This window comes from Mobula hypostoma, chromosome 4 (genome assembly GCF_963921235.1).
Source record: "Mobula hypostoma chromosome 4, sMobHyp1.1, whole genome shotgun sequence".
Taxonomy (NCBI): domain Eukaryota; kingdom Metazoa; phylum Chordata; class Chondrichthyes; order Myliobatiformes; family Myliobatidae; genus Mobula; species Mobula hypostoma.
Window position 1 is genome coordinate 150,929,966 of NC_086100.1, and position 20,496 is coordinate 150,950,461.

Sequence of the window (20,496 nt, forward strand, 5' to 3'; positions counted from 1 at the left end):
CAGACATGGAATAATACAAAATGCCTTTTATGGCAGAAACAGTAACTGCTATTTGTACAAAGTATGAACTTTTGGTCTTTCACCTTCAGGCAAACTACTCAATATGTTCTGTGGCTCAAATAGGACTTGCATCTCCTGTCATGTCACATAGATAAATGTGCTGTAGATCAACAAATAGGCAGATTGCCAGCAAGACGGATCACATTGAAATACAAACATCTGAATTACAAGGGGAGGTTGCATTGATTAGATCTTTATTTCCTGGAACATAGCACATTGAAGGGTGATCTGATAGAGGTGTATAAGATTATGAGGGGGCTTACACAGGGTAAAAGCACATAGTTCTCTTCCCCAGAGGAGTTCTAAAACAAGAGGGCATAGATTTAAGATCAGAGGTGAGAGATTTAAATAGGATATCGGGCAGGTGTTCACACAAAGGGTGGTGCGTCTTTGGAATGAGCTGCCAGAAATAGTGGTTGAAACAGGCACATTAACAACAGTTAAAAGCCATCTAGATAAGTACATGGAAAGGAAAAGTTTAGAGGGCTACGAGCCAGGTGGGACTAGCTAACTGGTGAATGCAGTCAGCATGGTTTGAGCCCAAGGGCCTGTTTCCTTGCTGAATATCTCCGTGACAAGTTCAATGATGTGATTGAACTGAAGAGTATGTATAGGAATCCTGACATAGGGTCTCAACCTGAAATGTCAGCAATCCTATTGCTTCCACAAATAGTGCCTGAGCCACAAAGTTCCTTCAGCTGTTTAGTTTTTTCACTCCAGATCCCATTATCTGCACTCTCTTGTATCTGCAGGGATTCACCTGGGCTGGAAAATTAATGCGTTGAAGAAGGACCTATTTCCTTTACATGAGGTATTGAAAATCAAGAGGCAAAGGAGGGAAATTAAAATGCTTTCAAGCCAGGGGCTGGTAGGGATTTGAAATTATCGAATGGTAGCACAGCATATGTCTAAAGTAAAGGCATCCGTTAGTCTTGCGAGACCATGGATCTGCACCTAGAAAGTCTTCACTCTCCAGGGCACAGGCCCGGGCAAGGTTGTATGGAAGTCCAGCAGTTGCCCATGCTGCAAGTCTCCCCTCTCCACGACACCAATGTTGTCCAAGGGAAGGGCATTAGGACCCATACAGCTTGGCACCAGGGTCGTCACAGAGCTATGTGTGATTAAGTGCCTTGCTCAAGGACACAACATGTTCCCTCGGATGGGGCTCGAACTCACGACCTTCAGGTCGCTAGTCCAATGCCTTAACCACTTGGCCACGTGCCCACACAGCATATGTCTAAAAAGTGGCTTAAAGTATACTTGAAAACCATGACCTGGAGGGATGTGGATCAAGTGCTGAAAGATACTTAAAGTGGGTAGCTCTTTTTAATACAACTGGATATATTAGCAATGTAAAGGTTTAGAAGAGTAATGCACAGGAATAGACCCTTCAACCCACTATGTCCATACTGAAAATTATGACAATCCTAACTAACCTCATCTGGCTGCAAATGGTCAACATCCTTCCATTCCTTGCCAGTTCAAGTGCCTGTCTAAATACTTATTAAACAATGTGATCATATTTACTTCCAGCACTTCCCTAGGTGGCACATTCCTGGCTCTTAACCACTCTATGTGTATAAAAAAACTTGCCTCCTAAATCTCCTGTGAACTCTTCCCCCTCTCTTCTTAAAACTATATTCTTAGTATTTGACATTTCCACCCTAGGAAAAAGATTGAGAATCTACCCTATCTCTACTTCTCATAATTTTATATACATTTATCAGGTTGTGCTTCCTCCAGAGTAAACAATCCAGGCTCGATCAATTTCACCTCATAGCTAATACACTCAGATCCAGGCAAAAAACCAGTGAATTTCTTCTGCACCTTCTCCAAAGTCTGTACATGCTTCCTGTTACACACTGATCAGAACGGAACACAAAACTTCAAATCTTCTTTTGGTTCCAGTTTCTGCATTGTCAGGAAAAGTCAGACTGGTTGTGGGATTGAGAAGAGACTGGGAGGCCCTGATGGACCTGGGGAAAGCCATAAACATATGCTAATAAATAATACAATAGAAAATGTGTTGCTAAGCTGTACTCAGATGGTGGTACTAAGTAGAAGCAGCTACAGTGCCTATAAAAAGTATTCACCCACCCCCTTGGAAGTTTTCATGTTTTATTATTTTACAATATTGAATCACAATGGATTTAATTTGTTTTTTTTTGCCACTGACCAACAGAAAAAGACTCTCGTGTCAAAGTGAAAACAGATCTCCACAAACTGATCTAAATTAATTACAATTATAAAACACAAAATATTTGATTGCATAAATATTCAACCCCTTTAACATGACACACCAAATCATCACTGGTGCAGCCAATTGGCTTAAAAGTCACATAATTAATTAAACAGAGATCACCGTGGGCAGTCAAGGTGTTTCAATTGATTGTAGTAAAAATACACCTGTATCTGGAAGGTCCAACTGCTGGTGAATCAGTATGCTGGCAAAAACTACACCATGAAGACGAAAGAATACTCCAAGCAACTCCGCGAAAAGGTTATTGAAAAGCAAAAGTCAGGAGATGGATAATAGAAAATTTCTAAGTCACTGAATAATCCTTGAAGTACAGTTAAGTCAATCATCAAGAAATGGAAAGAATATGGCACAACTGTAAATCTGCCTAGAGCAGGCCGTCCTCATAAACTGAGTGACGGAGCAAGAAGGGGACTAGTGAGGGAGGCCACCAAGAGACCCATGAAAATTCTGGAGGAGTTACAAGCCTCAGTGGCTGAGATGGGAGAGACTGCACATACTTTTTCTTTTTGCTTTTCCTTTGCCACTCTTGGAAAAAAAACTCGCACGAAATCTCGGCTAGAGTTTGCCAGAATGCATGTGGGAGACTCTGAAGTCAGCTGGAAGAAGTCCTATGGTCTTATGAAACTAAAATTGAGCTTTTTGGCCAGACTAAATGCTATGTTTGGCATTTGCCAAACATTGCACACCATCAAAAACACAGCATCCCTACCGTGAAGCATGGTGGTGGTTTCAGCAGGCTGTGGGGATGCTTCACTGCATCAGGCCCTGAAAGGCTTATGAAGATTCGACAGTAAAATGAAATGCAGCAAAATACAGGGAAATACTGGAGGAAAACCTGATGCAGTCTGCAAGACAACAGTGACTTGGGAGAAGATTTGTTTTCCAGCCAGACAATGACCCCAAGCGTAAAGCCAAAGCTACACAGTAATGGCTAAAAAGACAACAAAGTTAATGTATGGAGTGACGAATTCAGAGTACAGACCTCAATTCAATTGAGAATTGGTGGCTGGACTTGAAAAGGGTTGTTCACTCATGATTCCCATGCAATCTGACAGAGCTTGAGCAGTTTTGTAAAGAAGAAAGGGGAAAAATTGCAGTGTTCAGGTGTGCAAAGCTGATAAGAGACTTATCCACACAAACTCAAGGCTATAGTTGCTGCCAAAGGTGCATCTACTAAATACTAACTTGAAGAGGGTGAATACTTGTGCAATTAATTATTTTGTGCTTTATATTTGTAATTCATTTAGATCACTTTGTAGAGATCTGTTTTCACTTCGACACAAAAGAGTCTTTTTCTGTTGATCAGTGTCAATAAAAGCCAAATTATATCCACTGTGATTCAATGTAGTAAAACAAGAAAACATGAAAACTTCCAAGGGATTTGAATACTTTTTGTAGGCACTGTACATTTGGGAGTAATGAAGATGAATAATAGGTGAGCACATAAGTAAGAGGGAAAGAACCACAGGGAACATAAACCACAATGTCCTACTGATCAAAATGGTTTATCTCTGTTATGTATTTATTTTGTAACTAGTTCTCTGCTAACCCACTTGAATCTTGACATTGATGGTTATCACCCTTATAGGCTCCAGAGTTTCAATAGATTATTGCACCAATTATATCTGCATAATTTGGCTATTGTTGCACGTTTGGTTAAATTAATTAATACACATTACCGTTAGTATGCAGTCAATGGTGGCACAAGAATGCTCTTGTAACTTCCATCTGATCAATCAAGGATAATCTGGTCCATGATGTGTATTTTAACTCGTACCAGTACAACTGTTAATTCTTAGTTACAATACCAAATGGTTTTGTAGACAGACAAATGAGATGGATGGTGTGCAGTAAAGGAATATAACCAGCAGCTTTAATTTGTGGCATGATACCTGCCAGGAGATTAAGCCCAATCGTGCTACACAATCCCTGTGTAATTTGTCCAAACAAATAGACAGTGTCATATCTTCTCAGCAGTGATGTTTATCCTACCCAGCAAGCTGAACTAAAACTTACTTTTAAAAACTGGCAGCAGCTGCTATTCACCAGGCAAGTAGCTAAGCATAGCATTTCACTAGGATACAGATGGTCCATCAAACTGACATCAAAGTTAGTTAAAGTGCAATACCCCTTGGAAGGAGATGCCTATGGTTCCATTTAAAAGTCAATTTTCCTATCTGTACATTTGCAGTTATTAAATTAAAAATTAGATGGTGACCATTTAACAACTAGATCATCTATTCTCCATATTGATTGTACCTAAAAAACCTATTTCAAGTGAATAGAAAAGAAGCCACATTGCCATAATCAGCAGGTTAGACCAATCATATAGCAACTCAATTGAAAATAATTTTAAATACTATTTTCATTACCGATGGACCAACAGAAGTCAGCATGCATCGAAACAGGAGTAAAATATAATGAGTGAAGTATAAAGAAAGACATCTAGTTAACATTTTAAACCCATCTGTCTATCCAAATGGATACAAGATCCCACAGCATTTTTAAAGTGAAGTGTACTGGCGAATACTTCTTTATCAATTAACACTAGCAGTCAAATTAATCAGTTATTTCTGATACATAGGCTCAGATAATTTTAATGCTAACACTATTTCTCTTAACACAGCCTCTATTTGATATGCTGAGTGCTTCCTTCCAGCTTTTTGTTTTTTTTAATATATCGTAGATTTCTGGCATCTACAGTTTATTTGATTCTCAGTTAATTTGTATTCCTATTTTATGAAATGCAACAGTACTTTCTATGAAGCAGTGATTGCACTTCAATGATAGGCAGAGTATGAAGTGTTCTGGGCTGTCAGGGGTTTGACAAAGCAAGCTCTTCTATCCCTGGCATTTTGAACAGTTGAACAGTAGTAAGAAAGGTCAATGAAAATGCCTGTCTGAAATAGAAGCTGTATTTCTGCTCAGTATAGTAAAACCTGCAAATATGGTGATTACCAAAAGCAACCTGCAGTCTTTCCACACCACATTCACTGTCAAAATGTCCAAGCCAAGAACATATGAAAGAGAACTGACTGCTAATATTAACATCTGGAACAGTGGAAGATATTTCACCATTCCTGAATTAAGGAACAATCAGATTTATAGTCCTTACTGTAGTCTTATATGCAGTTTTCTAATACATATTTACAAATTTATGGGGAAAGATGAGATATGGTTCAGGCTGGATTCACTTCGACTGTGGCTATTATTATTGCGCCAACTGGTACAACCCCTTATGCAAATCACTGGTAGAAATCTGGCACCCTTGGAACCATATCCCAACTTGCAGTTAGTAGTTTAATGACAGAATTGGTGAGCTATTCTTAACATAGCAAAATATATTTAACAATAAATACTATATTAAAGATGTTTTGTTCATAGTAAACACACAGTAAATGATTATAATGCTTCACAGGCACGTATTTTGAGAAAAATTTCTAAGGAATTAAAGGAGGTCAATGTTAAAAGGAAATTATTAAAAAGAAAGGGAGTGGTCAAGAATTTGAAAGGACTTTCAAAGCCTCTGGTCTAGAAAGCTGAAGTTACGATGAGGTAAAGAACATACAAGGGCCAGAAGAAATGGAATTTGATGTTCAGAGTTGGGACAAGGCAAAAAAATCTGTAGAAATTTTTTAAAAATTATAAAGTGTTGGACCACTGAGCTGGATATTCGGCCTCTACAAGAAACAGAGACTTTATATCTAGGAACGTGCTGTCAATACCTCCAGTTAATGTTTTTTTGGGTGTTTTCCCCCTAGCCGTCAGACTGTGCTTTTGTATTGCCACGTGCTCTTCTTTGTTTTCATGCCCCACGTGCTCCTGCTCTACTTTGGACCCTGTATTACAGAGTACTCTGCCTCTCACCTGTTTTTCATTATTACCTGTTTTGCTGCCACTTCTGTCTTATTGTGCTCCACCTATCATCTGCCTCTCTGTTTATTGCTCAGTGTATTTCAGTCCTGTGTTTTCACCTGTTTGTTGCCAGATTGTACCAGTGAGTTTTCCGGAGCCTTTCGAGCATTCATATCTGAACTCTGTCCATCCGAATATCAACTCTGCCTGTTTCCCCATTCTGGTTTTTGATTTCTCTGGAATTTTTGATCTCTGCCTGAATTTTGACACTGACTTCGTTGCCCCTCTGGATTTGCTACTCAGTAAATATCACGGTGCGCACAGTACTTGGTCTGCGATTGGGTCCCTGCTTCAGCACCTTGACATGTACTTGCATTGAAATTTGGATTAATCTCATTAATGTGTTTTTTTTATATTAGGAACAGTCTCACATTATCTTTAAGTCTAAGAAAAATTCTCACCTTGAAGACAAATCCATCTGGGCAGCTGTGCTCATATTTGTAAGCTTTGTAAACTACCAGGAACACTATGCATGTGAGAAATGCCAATGCAAAGAGAATGAGAACTGTAACCTGCAAAAGAAGAATTGGGACAGTATTATTTTTAAGCAAATCACATGCAATTGCATTTGATTTCCAGCTCCTAATCTTAAGTAGAGAAATTATGCTTTGAAATTTACCCTTTACTGTATGTTACTGAAATGACAGATTGCTAAACTGAACATCTATTAATCAAAGTCAGTAATGAGCAGAAAAGTGTGAGGAAAATGGAGCTAATCATATTTCATCACATAATCCCTTTTTCAATGTTGCATTCAGTCAAGAACTGGTTACAATGGAGAATGTAATAATAAATTACTTCTATTAAAATAAACTAATAATATACCAGTTGTTAATCTCCCAATATACATTGACGATGGGCCCAAAGCCATTTGGAGGCAAACAACTTGTTCACCAGAGGACATCATAAACACAATGGCAAATATTATACTCCAGGTACAGAATGAGCACACCACATTGGACCCTTCAGCAACAGTTTATTTTTCACCTCAATAACACAATGCACTGAAAATGCAAACACGAGGAAATCTGCAGATGCTGGAATTTCAAGCAATGCTCCACCTAACCCTTGTACCCCATCCATTACTTATTTATATACACACATTCTTTTTCTCTATCTCCTTTTTCTCCCTCTGTCCCCCTCACTATACCCCTTGCCCATCCTCCGGGTTCCCCCCCCACCCCTTTTCCTTCTCCCTGGGCCTCCTGTCCCATGATCCTCTCGTATCCCTTTTACCAGCTCTTGGCTCCATCCCTCCCCCTCCTGTCTTCTCCTATCATTTTGGATCTCCCCCTCCACCTCCCACTTTCAAATCTCTTACTAGCTCTTCTTTCAGTTAGTCCTGACGAAGGGTCTCGGCCCGAAACGTCGACTGTACCTCTTCCTAGAGATGCTGCCTGGCCTGCTGCGTTAACCAGCAACTTTTATGTGTGATGCTCTGAAAATGTTATTCTTAATATGATTAACCAATCCCCTAACAGAGCAAGACGTAATTACAATACTTAGAGAATTCCATTAAAACTGAATTGAGAAGGACATTTCAAGGTAGTACAAAGAACATCAAATGATTGTTGATAATACAAATGTGCAATTTTTTGTTGCTGCTAATCTTTCTATGCTTCAAACAAACTAGGGTAATTGACTGTGAAATTATTCATATGGTTGAAATCTTTGTTCAGTGTTGTGTGCAAATGCATGCCTCGCTTTCAAATGGTAGTTAGGTCCATTAGATCCAACATCTGGGTACTAATTCATAATTTACTTGACCCAATGGATTACATGGTTAACGAAGCCTGCTACAAACTCAATAAATATTAATAGATGTTGTAAAAGATGAGAAAATCAATTTATAACAAATATTTAAACAGTTAAAAGTAACCATCTTTAATAGAAAGTTCAGATTTAAAGTTAGAATTTAATGAGCTGATCAATTTGGTGTTTAACATTACAGGCAATAAAGAATTGATTACAAAAGCTTTTCAGGTCATTCTGTCATATCAAGCCTTACCCATAACATTTTGACTGTGGACATCAGAAAGGGCAAGTCAGGAGAATATGCACCAAGTCCTCAATGAGGGTTAAAGGTGTAAAGGGTGAAAAGCTTCAAGTTCCTGATTGTTAATATCCTTCACTAAGGACACTGGTGCGTATTTGTCCGACTAATCTGGAAAGTAGCGCAGCAGAACTTACCTGGAGGCTGCAGAACCAAACATATTCAGGGATTGACTAGTGATATCAAGCAAAGTTATGATGAGTATGTCAACTTATATGACCAAGACCTGTTTGGTCAAGACACAACTGAAATGGGAGAGTCAGCTCTGTCCCTACTGAGCCAAGAGAGACAACTGCCTTGGCAAGAAGTGACAGAAAACACAGACAATGACCAAGAACAGTAAGAAGGCATAGGCAACTGTTCGGAAACTCAACTCAGACAAAAGACCACCACAAAGAATTGCTGCCTTAACACCCAATCAGGTTGCCCACAAACTAATACTAAATGGTCGACCAAATAACAAGGAATGGAGGCAAAAGAAAAAGCAACATCAGGAGATGGAGTCAGCTCTCTCAAACAGGAATAACAACCTCCCACCTCTCACCCTAGAAGAATTAAAGGATGAAGTATCACAGCTAAAATCCAACAAAGCTGCTGGCATAGATGGGATTCTTAATGAATTCCTTAAACATCTTGGACCTAAAGCACTCCACTGGCTTCTGTCCCTTTTTAAACTGTTGCCTAAAGTAAAGGCATCCGTTAGTCTTGCGAGACCATGGATCTGCGCCTGGAAAGTCTTCACTTTCCAGGGCGCAGGCCTGGACAAGGTTATATGGAAGACCAGCAGCTGCCCATGCTGCAAGTCTCCCCTCTCCACGACACCAATGTTGTCCAAGGGAAGGGCATTAGGACCCATACAGTTTGGCACCAGTGTCGTCACAGAGCAATGTGTGATTAAGTGCCTTGCTCAAGGACACAACAAGTTGCCTCGGCTGGGGCTCGAACCCATGACCTTCAGATTGCTAGTCCAATGCCTTAACCACTTGGCCACGTGCCCACACTGTTGCCTAAGATCATTAAAAATACACAAAAAGTGGAGAAGAGCCAAAGTTGTTGCTCTCCTAAAACCCAATAAAGACCCCAACATTCCCAAAAATTACTGACAGATTTCCTTGCTCTGCACCCTCTATGAACCCTACAAGAGACTCATACTGAAAAGAATATCCCCCTTAGTCGAAGATCTTCTAACACCAGAAAAAGCCGGGTTCAGGCCAGGCCGCTCTTTCTGTGGTCAGGTCCTGAACTTAAGCCAGTATATTGAGGATGGCTTTGAAACGCAATAAATTACAGGGGCAGTATTCATTGACTTAACAGCAGCATACGACACTGTGAATCACAGAGGCCTTCTACTGAAATTATCTAAAATGTTAAAGAATGAAACCACAGACAAAGTAATAAGAAGCCTCCCAGAAAATCACAGATTTTATGTAGAAATGAATGGAATTAAGAGTAGGTGGCATCCACAAAAGAACGAACTACCACAGGGATCAGTCCTGGCACCTCTACTATTTAACGTTTACACAAATGACCAACCAACCTTTCCTAACACACGCAGGTTTATCTATACAGATGACCTATGCATAGCAACACAAGCTAACGCCTTCCAAGAAGTTGAAGTACGACTTACAGCAGTCCTCGAAGCAATGAAGTAGTATTATGAAAAATAGTCTCTGAACCCAAATCCATCAAAAACTCAAGTGTGTGCATTTCACCTGAGGAATCGAGAAGCAGCTCGGAAACTCAAGATCTTCGGGTGTGGGAAGGAGCTCGAACACCATCCGACTCCAATTTACCTGAGTGTGACACTGGATAGGACGCTCTCTTTTGCCACCTACATCCAAAATCTCCAAGGGAAAGTTGGCTCTTGCATTTCTCTCTTGAAAAAATTAGCAAGCACGAAATGGGGAGCTAATGCTCACACACTTAGATCAACTGCCTAGCACTCTGCTATGCACCTGCAGAATATTGTGCGCCTGTGTGGGGCAGAACAGCCCTTGGGAAGAAAATAGATCCGTTGCTTAATGAAGCCTGCCAAACAATCACGGGCACACTGCGCCCACTAACATCATTTACAGACTTGCGGGCATTGCTCCCCAGAGATCCGAGGACACACTACAACAAAAATTGAAAAAGGTAAACAGAACTCGGATCCATGGCACCCACTACATCATCATGTGCCAGTTTCCAACCGCCTAAAATCGAGGAAAAGCTTTGCTGCAGTGGAGGAACTACTGCATGGAACATCCCCCCAAACATACAGGATTAACCTTTGGCAACAAACAGAAGCCAGAACCCCACCAAACAATACAGTGCAAGACCCCACAGAAATGTTGCCAGACAGGGCACTGCTTGACAGACGGAAGTGGTGCACTCTCAACAGAGTGAGAGCGGGAGATTGTAGGACGGGAGACAATATGGTGAAGTCGGGTTTAAAGACCAGCGAATCCTGTGAGTGTGGCGCGAGAGTGCAGAACATTGAACAGTTCTGTGCAACTGCCCACTCTCACCTGATTTAGCCGACACTGACCTGCTCAACATCAACCAAACAACACTAGAGTGGCTGGCTGTCTAGTGTGATAAGCTATGATGACTAAGGACACTCACCATCCACAACATGCCTCGTCCCGTTACTATCATCAGGGAAGAGTACAGAAGCTTGATGGTCCATTCTCAATGATTTAGAATTAGCTTCTGCCCCTCTGCCATCAAATTTCAGAATGATTCCTGACCATGCACACTCACTGGTTATTCCTTTTCTTTTCCAAGATTTATGTATTTTTGTAGTTTATAGATTATTGTCTTTGCAAGGTACTGCTGCAAAACAACAAATTTCACGTAATATGTCAGTGTTGTAGTAAATCTAATCCTAACAGGATCACAGCTAATTAAAACAGGACCAGCAATTTACAATCAAAAACAAATTTTTTACTTACTGAATATTTTTGGATGCATCTTATGGCTGCTGATCATGAAAATCACCATGAAATTTCCCTATCATGCACCTTTTTTCGAAATTGCCTATGTTTGTTATTTCAATTCATTATTCAAATCAATAAAAATGTTGCCCACAATGTAAGCTGAAAAATTTTCTATCTTGGCCAGGCATGCCTTAAGTAGGGTGGATGCTACATTGCAGGACAAATTTTAGAAAGGCTATAAATTTCCAAGAAGGACATAGATATTTGAGAGTGATGCCAAAATTAAGGATGGCAATTTTGTTGGTCCAAATCAAACGGGTCATCAATGACAGGCAATTTGAAGAACTTTGAGTGAGTCCGGAGAAAATCACATAGAAGGCATTCAAGGATGTTGTTGAAATTTTTCTGGGCAACTACAGAGAACCCAACTACATACAGCTGCTTCAAGCAGACAAAACCATGAAGTGCAACATGTCACTGAAGATTCATTTTCTGCATTCCCATTTTGATTTTTTCCCTGCAAATCTTGACACCATCAATGACGAGCATGGTGAAAGGTTTCATCAGGACATTGCGGTCATGGAAAAACAATATCAGGGCAATTGGAATCCATCAGTGCTAGCTGATTAATGCTGGATGTTTAAGCAAAAAGCTTCAGATACTGAATACAAATGGAAATTATCAACAAAGCATTTTAGCTTAGTTTAAACTATGCAACACGTCAACACCATCATGCAATGAAACACATTATATTCAATAAAAGTTAATTTCTTGGTTCTCCAAACTCCTACGTGATACAAGTAGTCTGAAATTATATTTGTGTTCAGTTTCAAGCAGGCTATCATAAACAAAAAAAAATTCTGAGGAAACAACACTTCCAAAAAAATCTGTTGTCCAGTGTTACTGTGGTTCAAGGCTGAAATGCAATTGCTTCGGACTGAGCAAAGAATTGCATTTGTAGTGGCAGAGACTATAATATGCACATTGGTCCATGGGCCACGTCAGGACACTCAGACAATATGCTGACGCTGATCACATCTCTCCGGGCAGATCATCTGAAGCAGGTCTTTACTTTCATGCCTCAGTGAAATTCCAGAGAGGTAGGGCAAATAGGATCAGGCCTCTGGGGTAGAAAATAGTGTGAAATGTGTAGACTCATGGAAACTTCCTGCCTAATAGCCATAAACAATCTTAAAGGGACTCAAGATGCACAGCATCTGTGACGGCCAAGGAATTACCAGTGTTTCAGGTTGAAACCCGATACAGGTTTCCCCTGCCATCCGAAGGTACAGCGTTCCTATGATACCGTTCGTAAGCCGGATGTCGTAAAGCGAAGAAGCAATTACCATTTATTTATATGGGAAAAATTTGTGAGTGTTCCCAGACCCAAAAATAACCTACCAAATCATGCCAAATAACACATAAAACCTAAAATAATAGTAACATATGGTAAAAGCAGGAATGATATGATAAATACACAGCCTATATAAATTAGAAATACTTCTTCACAACGATTGCCTGCACTGTTCTCCGTGGCAAAAATCTCACGCAAGCGCTGTTGGCATAAACACGGCGCAAGCGCTCTCCAGTAACCTTTAAGCTATGAAGCTGCCAAATCATACCAGATAACACGTAAAAATATACAGCCGATATAAAGTAGAAATAATGTATGTACAGTGTAGTATCAGTTACCGGAATTGGGACAGCGCCGAGCACACTGATGATGGTGTGTTAGGCTGAGTCAGAGGTTGGGGCGATGCAGTGGCCCCCACCCTCTGGCAGCAAACCGATACCGATCCGCAAAGAATGCAGGGGTACAGCAGTAGCCGGGAGGCACCAAGCACATCTTTAAGAAAAAAGCCGAAATAAACAAGCTAATTAATTAGGTGCCACCCAGCACGTATTTAAGTAGCTTGTTTATTTCGGCTTTTTTCTTAAAGACGTGCTGGGTGCCTCCTGGCTACCGCTGCATTCTCTGCAAATCGGTATCTGTCCGCAGCCCGGGGTTTGGAGTGGTGGGACACTGAGGTTTCGATTGTTATCCTTTCCTCTTCCAATTGCATCAGCTCTTCATCTATCAGTTCTTGGTCATGGGATGCCAAAACCTCTTCAACATCATCTCCGTCAACTTCCACAAGCCAAACTCACTTTGTCCTTGCTTCGTTCACCACGATCGAAACGCTTGATTATGTCTAGTTTTGCGCTAAGTGTAACACCCTTATGAGCTCTTTCAGGCTTTTCCAATACCTTAGAACTCATCTTGCAAACGGCCGCTCACAGGAACGTGTTTAAACAAAGCCGGCGAGAATGCCGTTCTGAATCTGGGGGAGAGCGACTGCTCGGGGCGCATGCTGCCTTTAATTGTGCACTGATTTTTTTCACGCGCTGCTTTTTTTTCCACGCGCTGCCTTTCATTGCGCGCTGCTTTTTTCGTAACAGTGAAAACACCTTCTGTTAGCGAAAACAGGGAACTAATGTAGGTCTTTCGTAACAGTGAGGTTTCATAAAGCGAACGTTCAAAAAGCCAGAGACACCTGTATCAGGACCGGGAGTGGAGGGGGGAGATGTAATTGGTAATTGGTGCTCTGAGGAGAGGGGGCAGATGACGAGTGAGTTGCGCCAGCTAGGGAACGGGAGAGGGTCTAGAGTTGGGAGAAAGTGGCAGGTGAATGATAAATGGAGTAGAGTAAGAGAAATAAAATGAGAGGCACATGGAGCAAAGTGGCGAGAGGGGAAATTAAAGATTGATACAGCTGCAGGAATGCAAAGGGCTACCACTGCCGGATTTGCGTAGGTTATGCCAGGTTACTTACACATAAAAGGGTTTTCATAAAATAAATTGGAAACTTGTTTTGCATCGATGGCTATACAACCTGCTGAACAATCCCTGCTCAGATTCACCAGGGACTCTTTCAGCAAACATCAGACCATTAATTAGTGCACTCCAGGGACATAGCATTTGTTTTATGGGTCCATATAGTACAATCTAAAAATAGAGTCCACAAATTCTGCAGTGATTATAGTATGCACAGATGTTAGAATTGCTAATATCTTGCCTGAAATAAATACATACATGGTTGCCAGTTTTTAAGCTGCATTCTCTGTTCTAACTTGACCTCTATAAAGCAAATTTATGAACATGCACCTGTTCTGTAATACTCAGTTGGGTCCAGCAACAGTAGTACAAAAATGGAAACAACCATTCTTCTTTATTAGCAAATGAGAAAGGTTCAAATAACAGACTAATGAGAAATGTGAACTTAAATGTGAAATTAAGTAGATTTTTCTCTCCCCCGGTTATTCCATCTCCAAAAGGCAATACAAGTACCAGCAAGACCATATCATAACCAACCAATCACTCTACCTTTATGAGCTGTCATCACACTGTCAACGAGAGAAAGGCAATCCAACATTTCTGCCAACCCCAACCCCATCATGTTTTCATTTTCGATAATACCTTTTCCAGGGTGTATGTTGTTTCACAAGGGTATATGTCGCCATCACCTCTTCATAGTGTATATTTCATAGGTGCATTGGATAACATTGTGAAAGGAGATATCAAGCTGATTTTATATTTGTATGTTAAAAAAAACCAGAATATTAGGAGCAAATTAGGCCATTAGGCCCATCGAGTCGGCTCCGCCATTCCACAATGGCTGATCCATTTTCCCTCTCAGCCCCAATTTCCTGCCTTCACCCATATCCCTTCATGGCCTGACTAATCAAGAATCTATCAACCTCTGTCATAAATATTCATAAAGAATTGGCCTCTCTAGCTAAAGAAATTCCTCCTCATCTCTATTCTAAAAGGAAGCCCCTCTATTTTGAGGCTGTATCCTCTGTTCTTAGACACTCCTATCACAGGAAACATCCTCTCCACATCCACTCTGTCACCGTTCGATAGATTTCAATGAGTCACCCCTCATTTCTGCTAAATTTCAATGAATACAGGCCCTGAGCCATCAAGCACTCTTCATATGACAAGCCATTTAATCCTGGAATCATTTTTGTGAACCTCTTCCTTGATCACTGCATGTGTCATTCTGTCAATGTCATTCCATCAGTGGTCTTGCTCAGAAACCTTGCTCGACAGCTGTTGTCATGCTAAACTGATGAAGTCCGACACTCAGCTTCCTAAACTCCAAGACAATCAATTGTCAGCTCAGTAGGCGTGTTTCACTGTTTGTGATGTTACCACTGATGTACCTTTGCATAAGAATTTTAGGACTCTAATGCACTATGCAGCTATACAAAGTTTACTAGTTGACTTTTGTTTATAAATATAGCATGCTTTGCTGTATGATTTTTGTTTGGAAAGTTTATTCTGTGGTGTACTTTTTTTGCATTTCAACATTGTGTGTGGTGAGCATCAGAAGGAAGATTGAACTGTTGATAATTGTGAAAGTAAAGGATAAGAAAGAAATGAATCAAGATGCAAATGTGGAAATCTGTAGGTTTCAGAAAACATGGCAATAATTTTAACATTATAAAAAAATTTTTTGTCATTCTCATAGAAAATTACAGCACAGAAACAGGGCATTTGGCCCATCTAGTCCATGCCAAGCCATTTAAACTACCTACTCCATCAAACTGTTCCTAAGACCATAGCCCTCCATAACTCGCTATTCACGCACCTGTCCAAACTTCTCATAAACATTGAAATTGAGCTTGTATGCACCACTTGCACTAGAAACTCATTCCACCCTCTCACAACCCTCTGAGTGAAGAAGTTTCACCTCATGTTCCCCTTAAACTTTTCACCTTTCACCCTTAACCCATGACATCTGGTTGTAGTCCTACTCAACCCTGGTGGCAAAAGCTTTCTGGGCTACTTTCGATGAAACTATAGCTATCATCTGATATGTGCCGAATGAGCATGAATCTAGGCTGAAACCAGCTTTTGTGTTACAAATAAAATAATATTTAAAAATTACCAGTATTTAGACTGCCATCACATTACCACTCTCATGCCATCATTTCAGCTTGCAGATCAGATTCTTCTAGTGTTATCTTAAATCATTTTCTGTCCAGACAACAGCTAGGAAATAAAGACTATATCAGATGAGAGCAACACACATAAAAGTTGCTGGTGAACGCAGCAGGTCAGGCAGCATCTCTAGGAAGAGGTACAGTCGACATTTCGGGCCGAGGCCCTTCATCAGGTCTAACTGAAAGAAAAGCTAGTAAGAGGTTTGAAAGTGGGAGGGGGAGGGGGAGATCCGAAATGATGGGAGAAGACCAGATGAAAAATGGCAACCAAGTGATAATCATAAACTACAGAGCACAACACCAAAGGTTCACTAAATTATTGGCTATCCAGATATTGTATTAAAATTTCCCCTATAGTTCTTTACCAAACTTATTAATTTGTAGCAAATCCCTACCTACTGCAAATTAACAAATTAAAATAACAATGTTTAGGGTAAATATTAGTATCACAGAAAGTTGCTGAAAGCAGAGGTAACTGTTTGAATTATGGAGAACATAATTACTCCCTTATACAACTTAGAAGGAGGTGTTCACAGCCAGTCAAGTCCATGCTGGCTCAGTAAACAATCCTATTCATTTTATTTCCCCCTTGTAAATATTCTCCCAGCATTCTCATCAACTGCTCCCAGACTCTGCTACTCACAATTTATACCATAATTAACCTATTAACCTGGATGCCTTTGGAATGTGGGAGGAAACAGGAACACCCGAGGAAAGCCCAAGCAGTTACAAAGAGACCAGGACACGAGGTGGCAGCCCTACAATGTTATCCACCACTGCCATTAGGGTGGTTTAGTGACTCATTCAGAACAATTAGATGCAGAATACAGGTTTATATCTTCTGCATCCTTGTTTGCCTTGAGGTAAACATTCACACGTTTGTTTAACTTTACAAGTGCAAAGCAGTTTTCCACAACAAACCCACCAACTTTTCCTCATTTTAACCAGGCCAGTCTGAAAAAAATCACTAAGCAATTACCATCAACAGATCACTTGCAATACTAGAGGAAATAACAGACTGAACTATTGCTACACCACCATCAATAATGCCTACCATGCTATTGCATGCCCTCACTTCGGGAAGTCTGATCACCTGGCTGTACTTCTACTCCCTGAGTATAGGCAGAGACTGAAGACCGCAGCACCAGTAGTGAGGACCAAGAAGGTATGGACAAGGGAAGCACAGGAGCACCTGCAGGACTGCCTTGATCAGGGATTCGTCTTTGAATCTGGATGAGTGTGCTGCAGTTGTTACCAACTTCATTAAAAGCAGTCTGGATGACTGTGTACCTACAAAGACTTACTGTACATTCCCCAACCAAAAGCTGTGGATGAACCAGGAAGTAAGCCGTCTGCTGAAGGCTAGACCTGTGGCATTCAAGTCTGGCAACCCAGGCCTGTACCAGAAAACCAGGAATGATTTGCGGAGGCTATTTCAAAGGCAAAGAGAAAAATGTCAAATGAGGTTGGAGGTGACATCGGGTGCATGACAACTCTGGCAGGGTTTGCAAGACATTACTTCATACAAAGCAAAACCCAATAGCATGAATGGCAGTGATGCTTTACTACCAGATGAACTCAAAGCATTTTAATGCCTGCTTTGAAAGGGAGACTACAACTACAGCTGTGAAGATCCCTACTGCACCTGATGACCTTTGTGATCTCCATCTCAGTGGCCGATGTTAGACTGTAGAGAGGAAACCCTCACAAGGTGGAAGGTCCCAATGGAGTACCTGGTAAGGCTCTGAAAATGTGTGGGCAACCAACTGACAGGAGTATTCAAGGACATTTTCAACCTCTCACTACCATGGACGGAAGTTCCCACTTGCTTCAAAAAGGCAACAATTATACCAGTGCCTAAGAAGAATAATGTGGGCTGCCTTAATGACTATCGCCATGTAGCACTCACATCTACAGTGATGAAATGCTTTGAGAGGTTGGTCATGACTAGACTGAACTCCTCCCTCAGCCAGGACCTGGACCCATTGCAATTTGCCTATTGCACAATAGGTCAACAGCAGATGCAATCTCAATGGCTCTTTATATGGCTTTAGACCACCTGGACAACACAAATACCTATGTCAGGATGCTGTTCATCGACCTTAGCTCAACATTTAACACCATCATTTCCACAATCCTGATTGAGAAGTTTCAGAACCTGGGCCTCTGTACCTCCCTCTGCAATTGGATCCTCAACTTCCTAATTGGAAGACCACAATCTGTGCCGATTGGTGATAACATCTCCTGCTCACTGACGATCAACACTGGTGCACCTCAGCGGTGTGTGCTTAGCCCACTGCTCTACTCTCTATATATACACATGACTGTGTGGCTAGGCATAGTTCAAATACCATCTATAAATTTGCTGATGATACAACCATTGTTGGTCAAATCTCAGCTGGTGACGAAAGGGCATACAGGAGTGAGATATGACAACTAGTGGAGTGGTGTCACAGCAACAACCTGGCACTCAGCGTCAGCAAGACGAAAGAGATGATTGTAGACTTCCGGAAGGGTAAGACGAAGGAACACATGCCAATCCTCATAGAGGGATCAGAAATGGAGAGAGTGAGCAGTTTCAAGTTCCTGGGTGTCAAGATCTCCGAAGATCTAACCTGGTCCCAACATATCAATGCAGTTATAAAGAAGGCAAGACAGCAGCTATACATCATTAGGAGTTTAAAGAGATTTGGTATGTCAACAAATACACTCAAAAACTTCTATAGATGTACCGTGGAGATCATTCTGACAGGCTGCATCACTGTCTGGCATGGCGGGTCTACTGCACAGGACCGAAAGAAGCTGCAGAGGGTTGTAAATTTAGGCAGCTCCATCTTGGGTACTAGCCTACAAAGTACCGAGGAGATCTTCAAAGAGCAGCGTCTCAGAAAGGCAACGTTCATTATTAAGGACCTTCAGCACCCAGGGCATGCCCTTTTCTCACTGTTACCATCAGGTAGGAGATACAGAAGCCTGAAGGCACACATTCAGTGATTCAGGAACAGCTTCTTCCCCTCTGCCATCCAATTCCTAAATGGACATTGAACCCTTGGACACTATCTCACTTTTTTAATATATTGTATTTCTGTTTTTTGCACGATTTTTAATCTATTCAGTATACGTATACTGTAATTGGTTGATTTATTATTATTTTATTTTGTGTTTTTTTTCTATGTTATGTATTGCATTGAACTGCTGCTGCTAAGTTAACAAATTTCATGTCATATGCCAGTGATAATAAACCTGATTCTGAATCCTGAATCTAGGATTGATTTACTGAGATCTATTTCCCCAGCAGAAGACAGGAAATCAGGTATGGAGCCATTTGGTGAATACCCTCTCAAAATACCAGCATGAATTTGATACCAGAGGTAAAGGCTATGCAATAAGACAGCCAATGTGAATAATAAATTGAAATGTTCTCACCTATAACATCTATTTGTATTCATTCCACAGCCATGTAATTAGACAAGGTGGTGAAGAAGGTGTGTGGCATTCTGGCCATCAGTCAGGGCATCAAGTTTAGGAGTAGAGACATTATGTTGCAGTTGTACAAGACAGTGGTGAGACTGCACTTGGGAGTATTCTGTACATTTTCGTCACCCTCTTACAGGAAATACATTGTCAAGTTGGAGAGGGTGCAGAACAGATTTACGAGGATGCTACCTGGACTAGAGAGTCTGAGTTATTGAAAGAGGTTGGCCACACTGGATTTTTATTCTTTGGAGTGTAGGAAAATGAGGGATGATCTCAAAGAAATTTGTATCATGAGGGTATGGATAAGGTACAAAGCCATAGTCATTTAATCAGGTTTGGGGAGTCCAGAGCTAGAGGGCACAGATACCAGATAAGAGAGGAGAGATTTAAGAGAACTGAGAGGGAACTTCTTTTTACACAGAGGGCAGTGAATACTTCAAATGAGTTGCCAGTAGAAGCGGTCAAAGCGAGTACAATTACAACATTTGAGAGGCATTTGGATAAGTTCATGGAGGGGACTAGCTTAGAAGGTTATGGGTTGAATGCAGACAAATGGTATCAATGTGGACCCGTTGGGCTGAAGTCGTGTGGGCGTGTGGCTTATTTGCCAGTTGAAAGCTACTTTCACAGTGTCAGCTGTTGATTGGTCCGTTTGAAATCTGTAGCAGCTTTTTCCCCAATTGGTTGCCTTGTGTACAATAGCTCTGGTGTCCTGTTTCAGATATCCAGGGTATAAAGAATAGCACGTGTGAGAGGCTCTCTTTCTTCCCTTTGTCTCCAGGGCACGCTACCCTGAACCATTGAGAAGGTATGCTCCACACGCA

At 41.0% G+C, this 20,496-nt stretch overlaps 1 protein-coding gene across 1 annotated transcript in view; it reads right to left on the reverse strand.

Annotated features, from left to right (window-relative positions):
- Positions 1-20,496, reverse strand: part of LOC134344949 (neuronal vesicle trafficking-associated protein 1-like) — a 123,110-nt gene that overhangs the window by 24,775 nt on the left and 77,839 nt on the right. Inside the window, exon 4 of the mRNA XM_063045082.1 lies at positions 6,637-6,747. Coding sequence (XP_062901152.1) covers positions 6,637-6,747 — 111 coding nt within the window. The remainder of the gene's footprint in view (positions 1-6,636; positions 6,748-20,496) is intronic.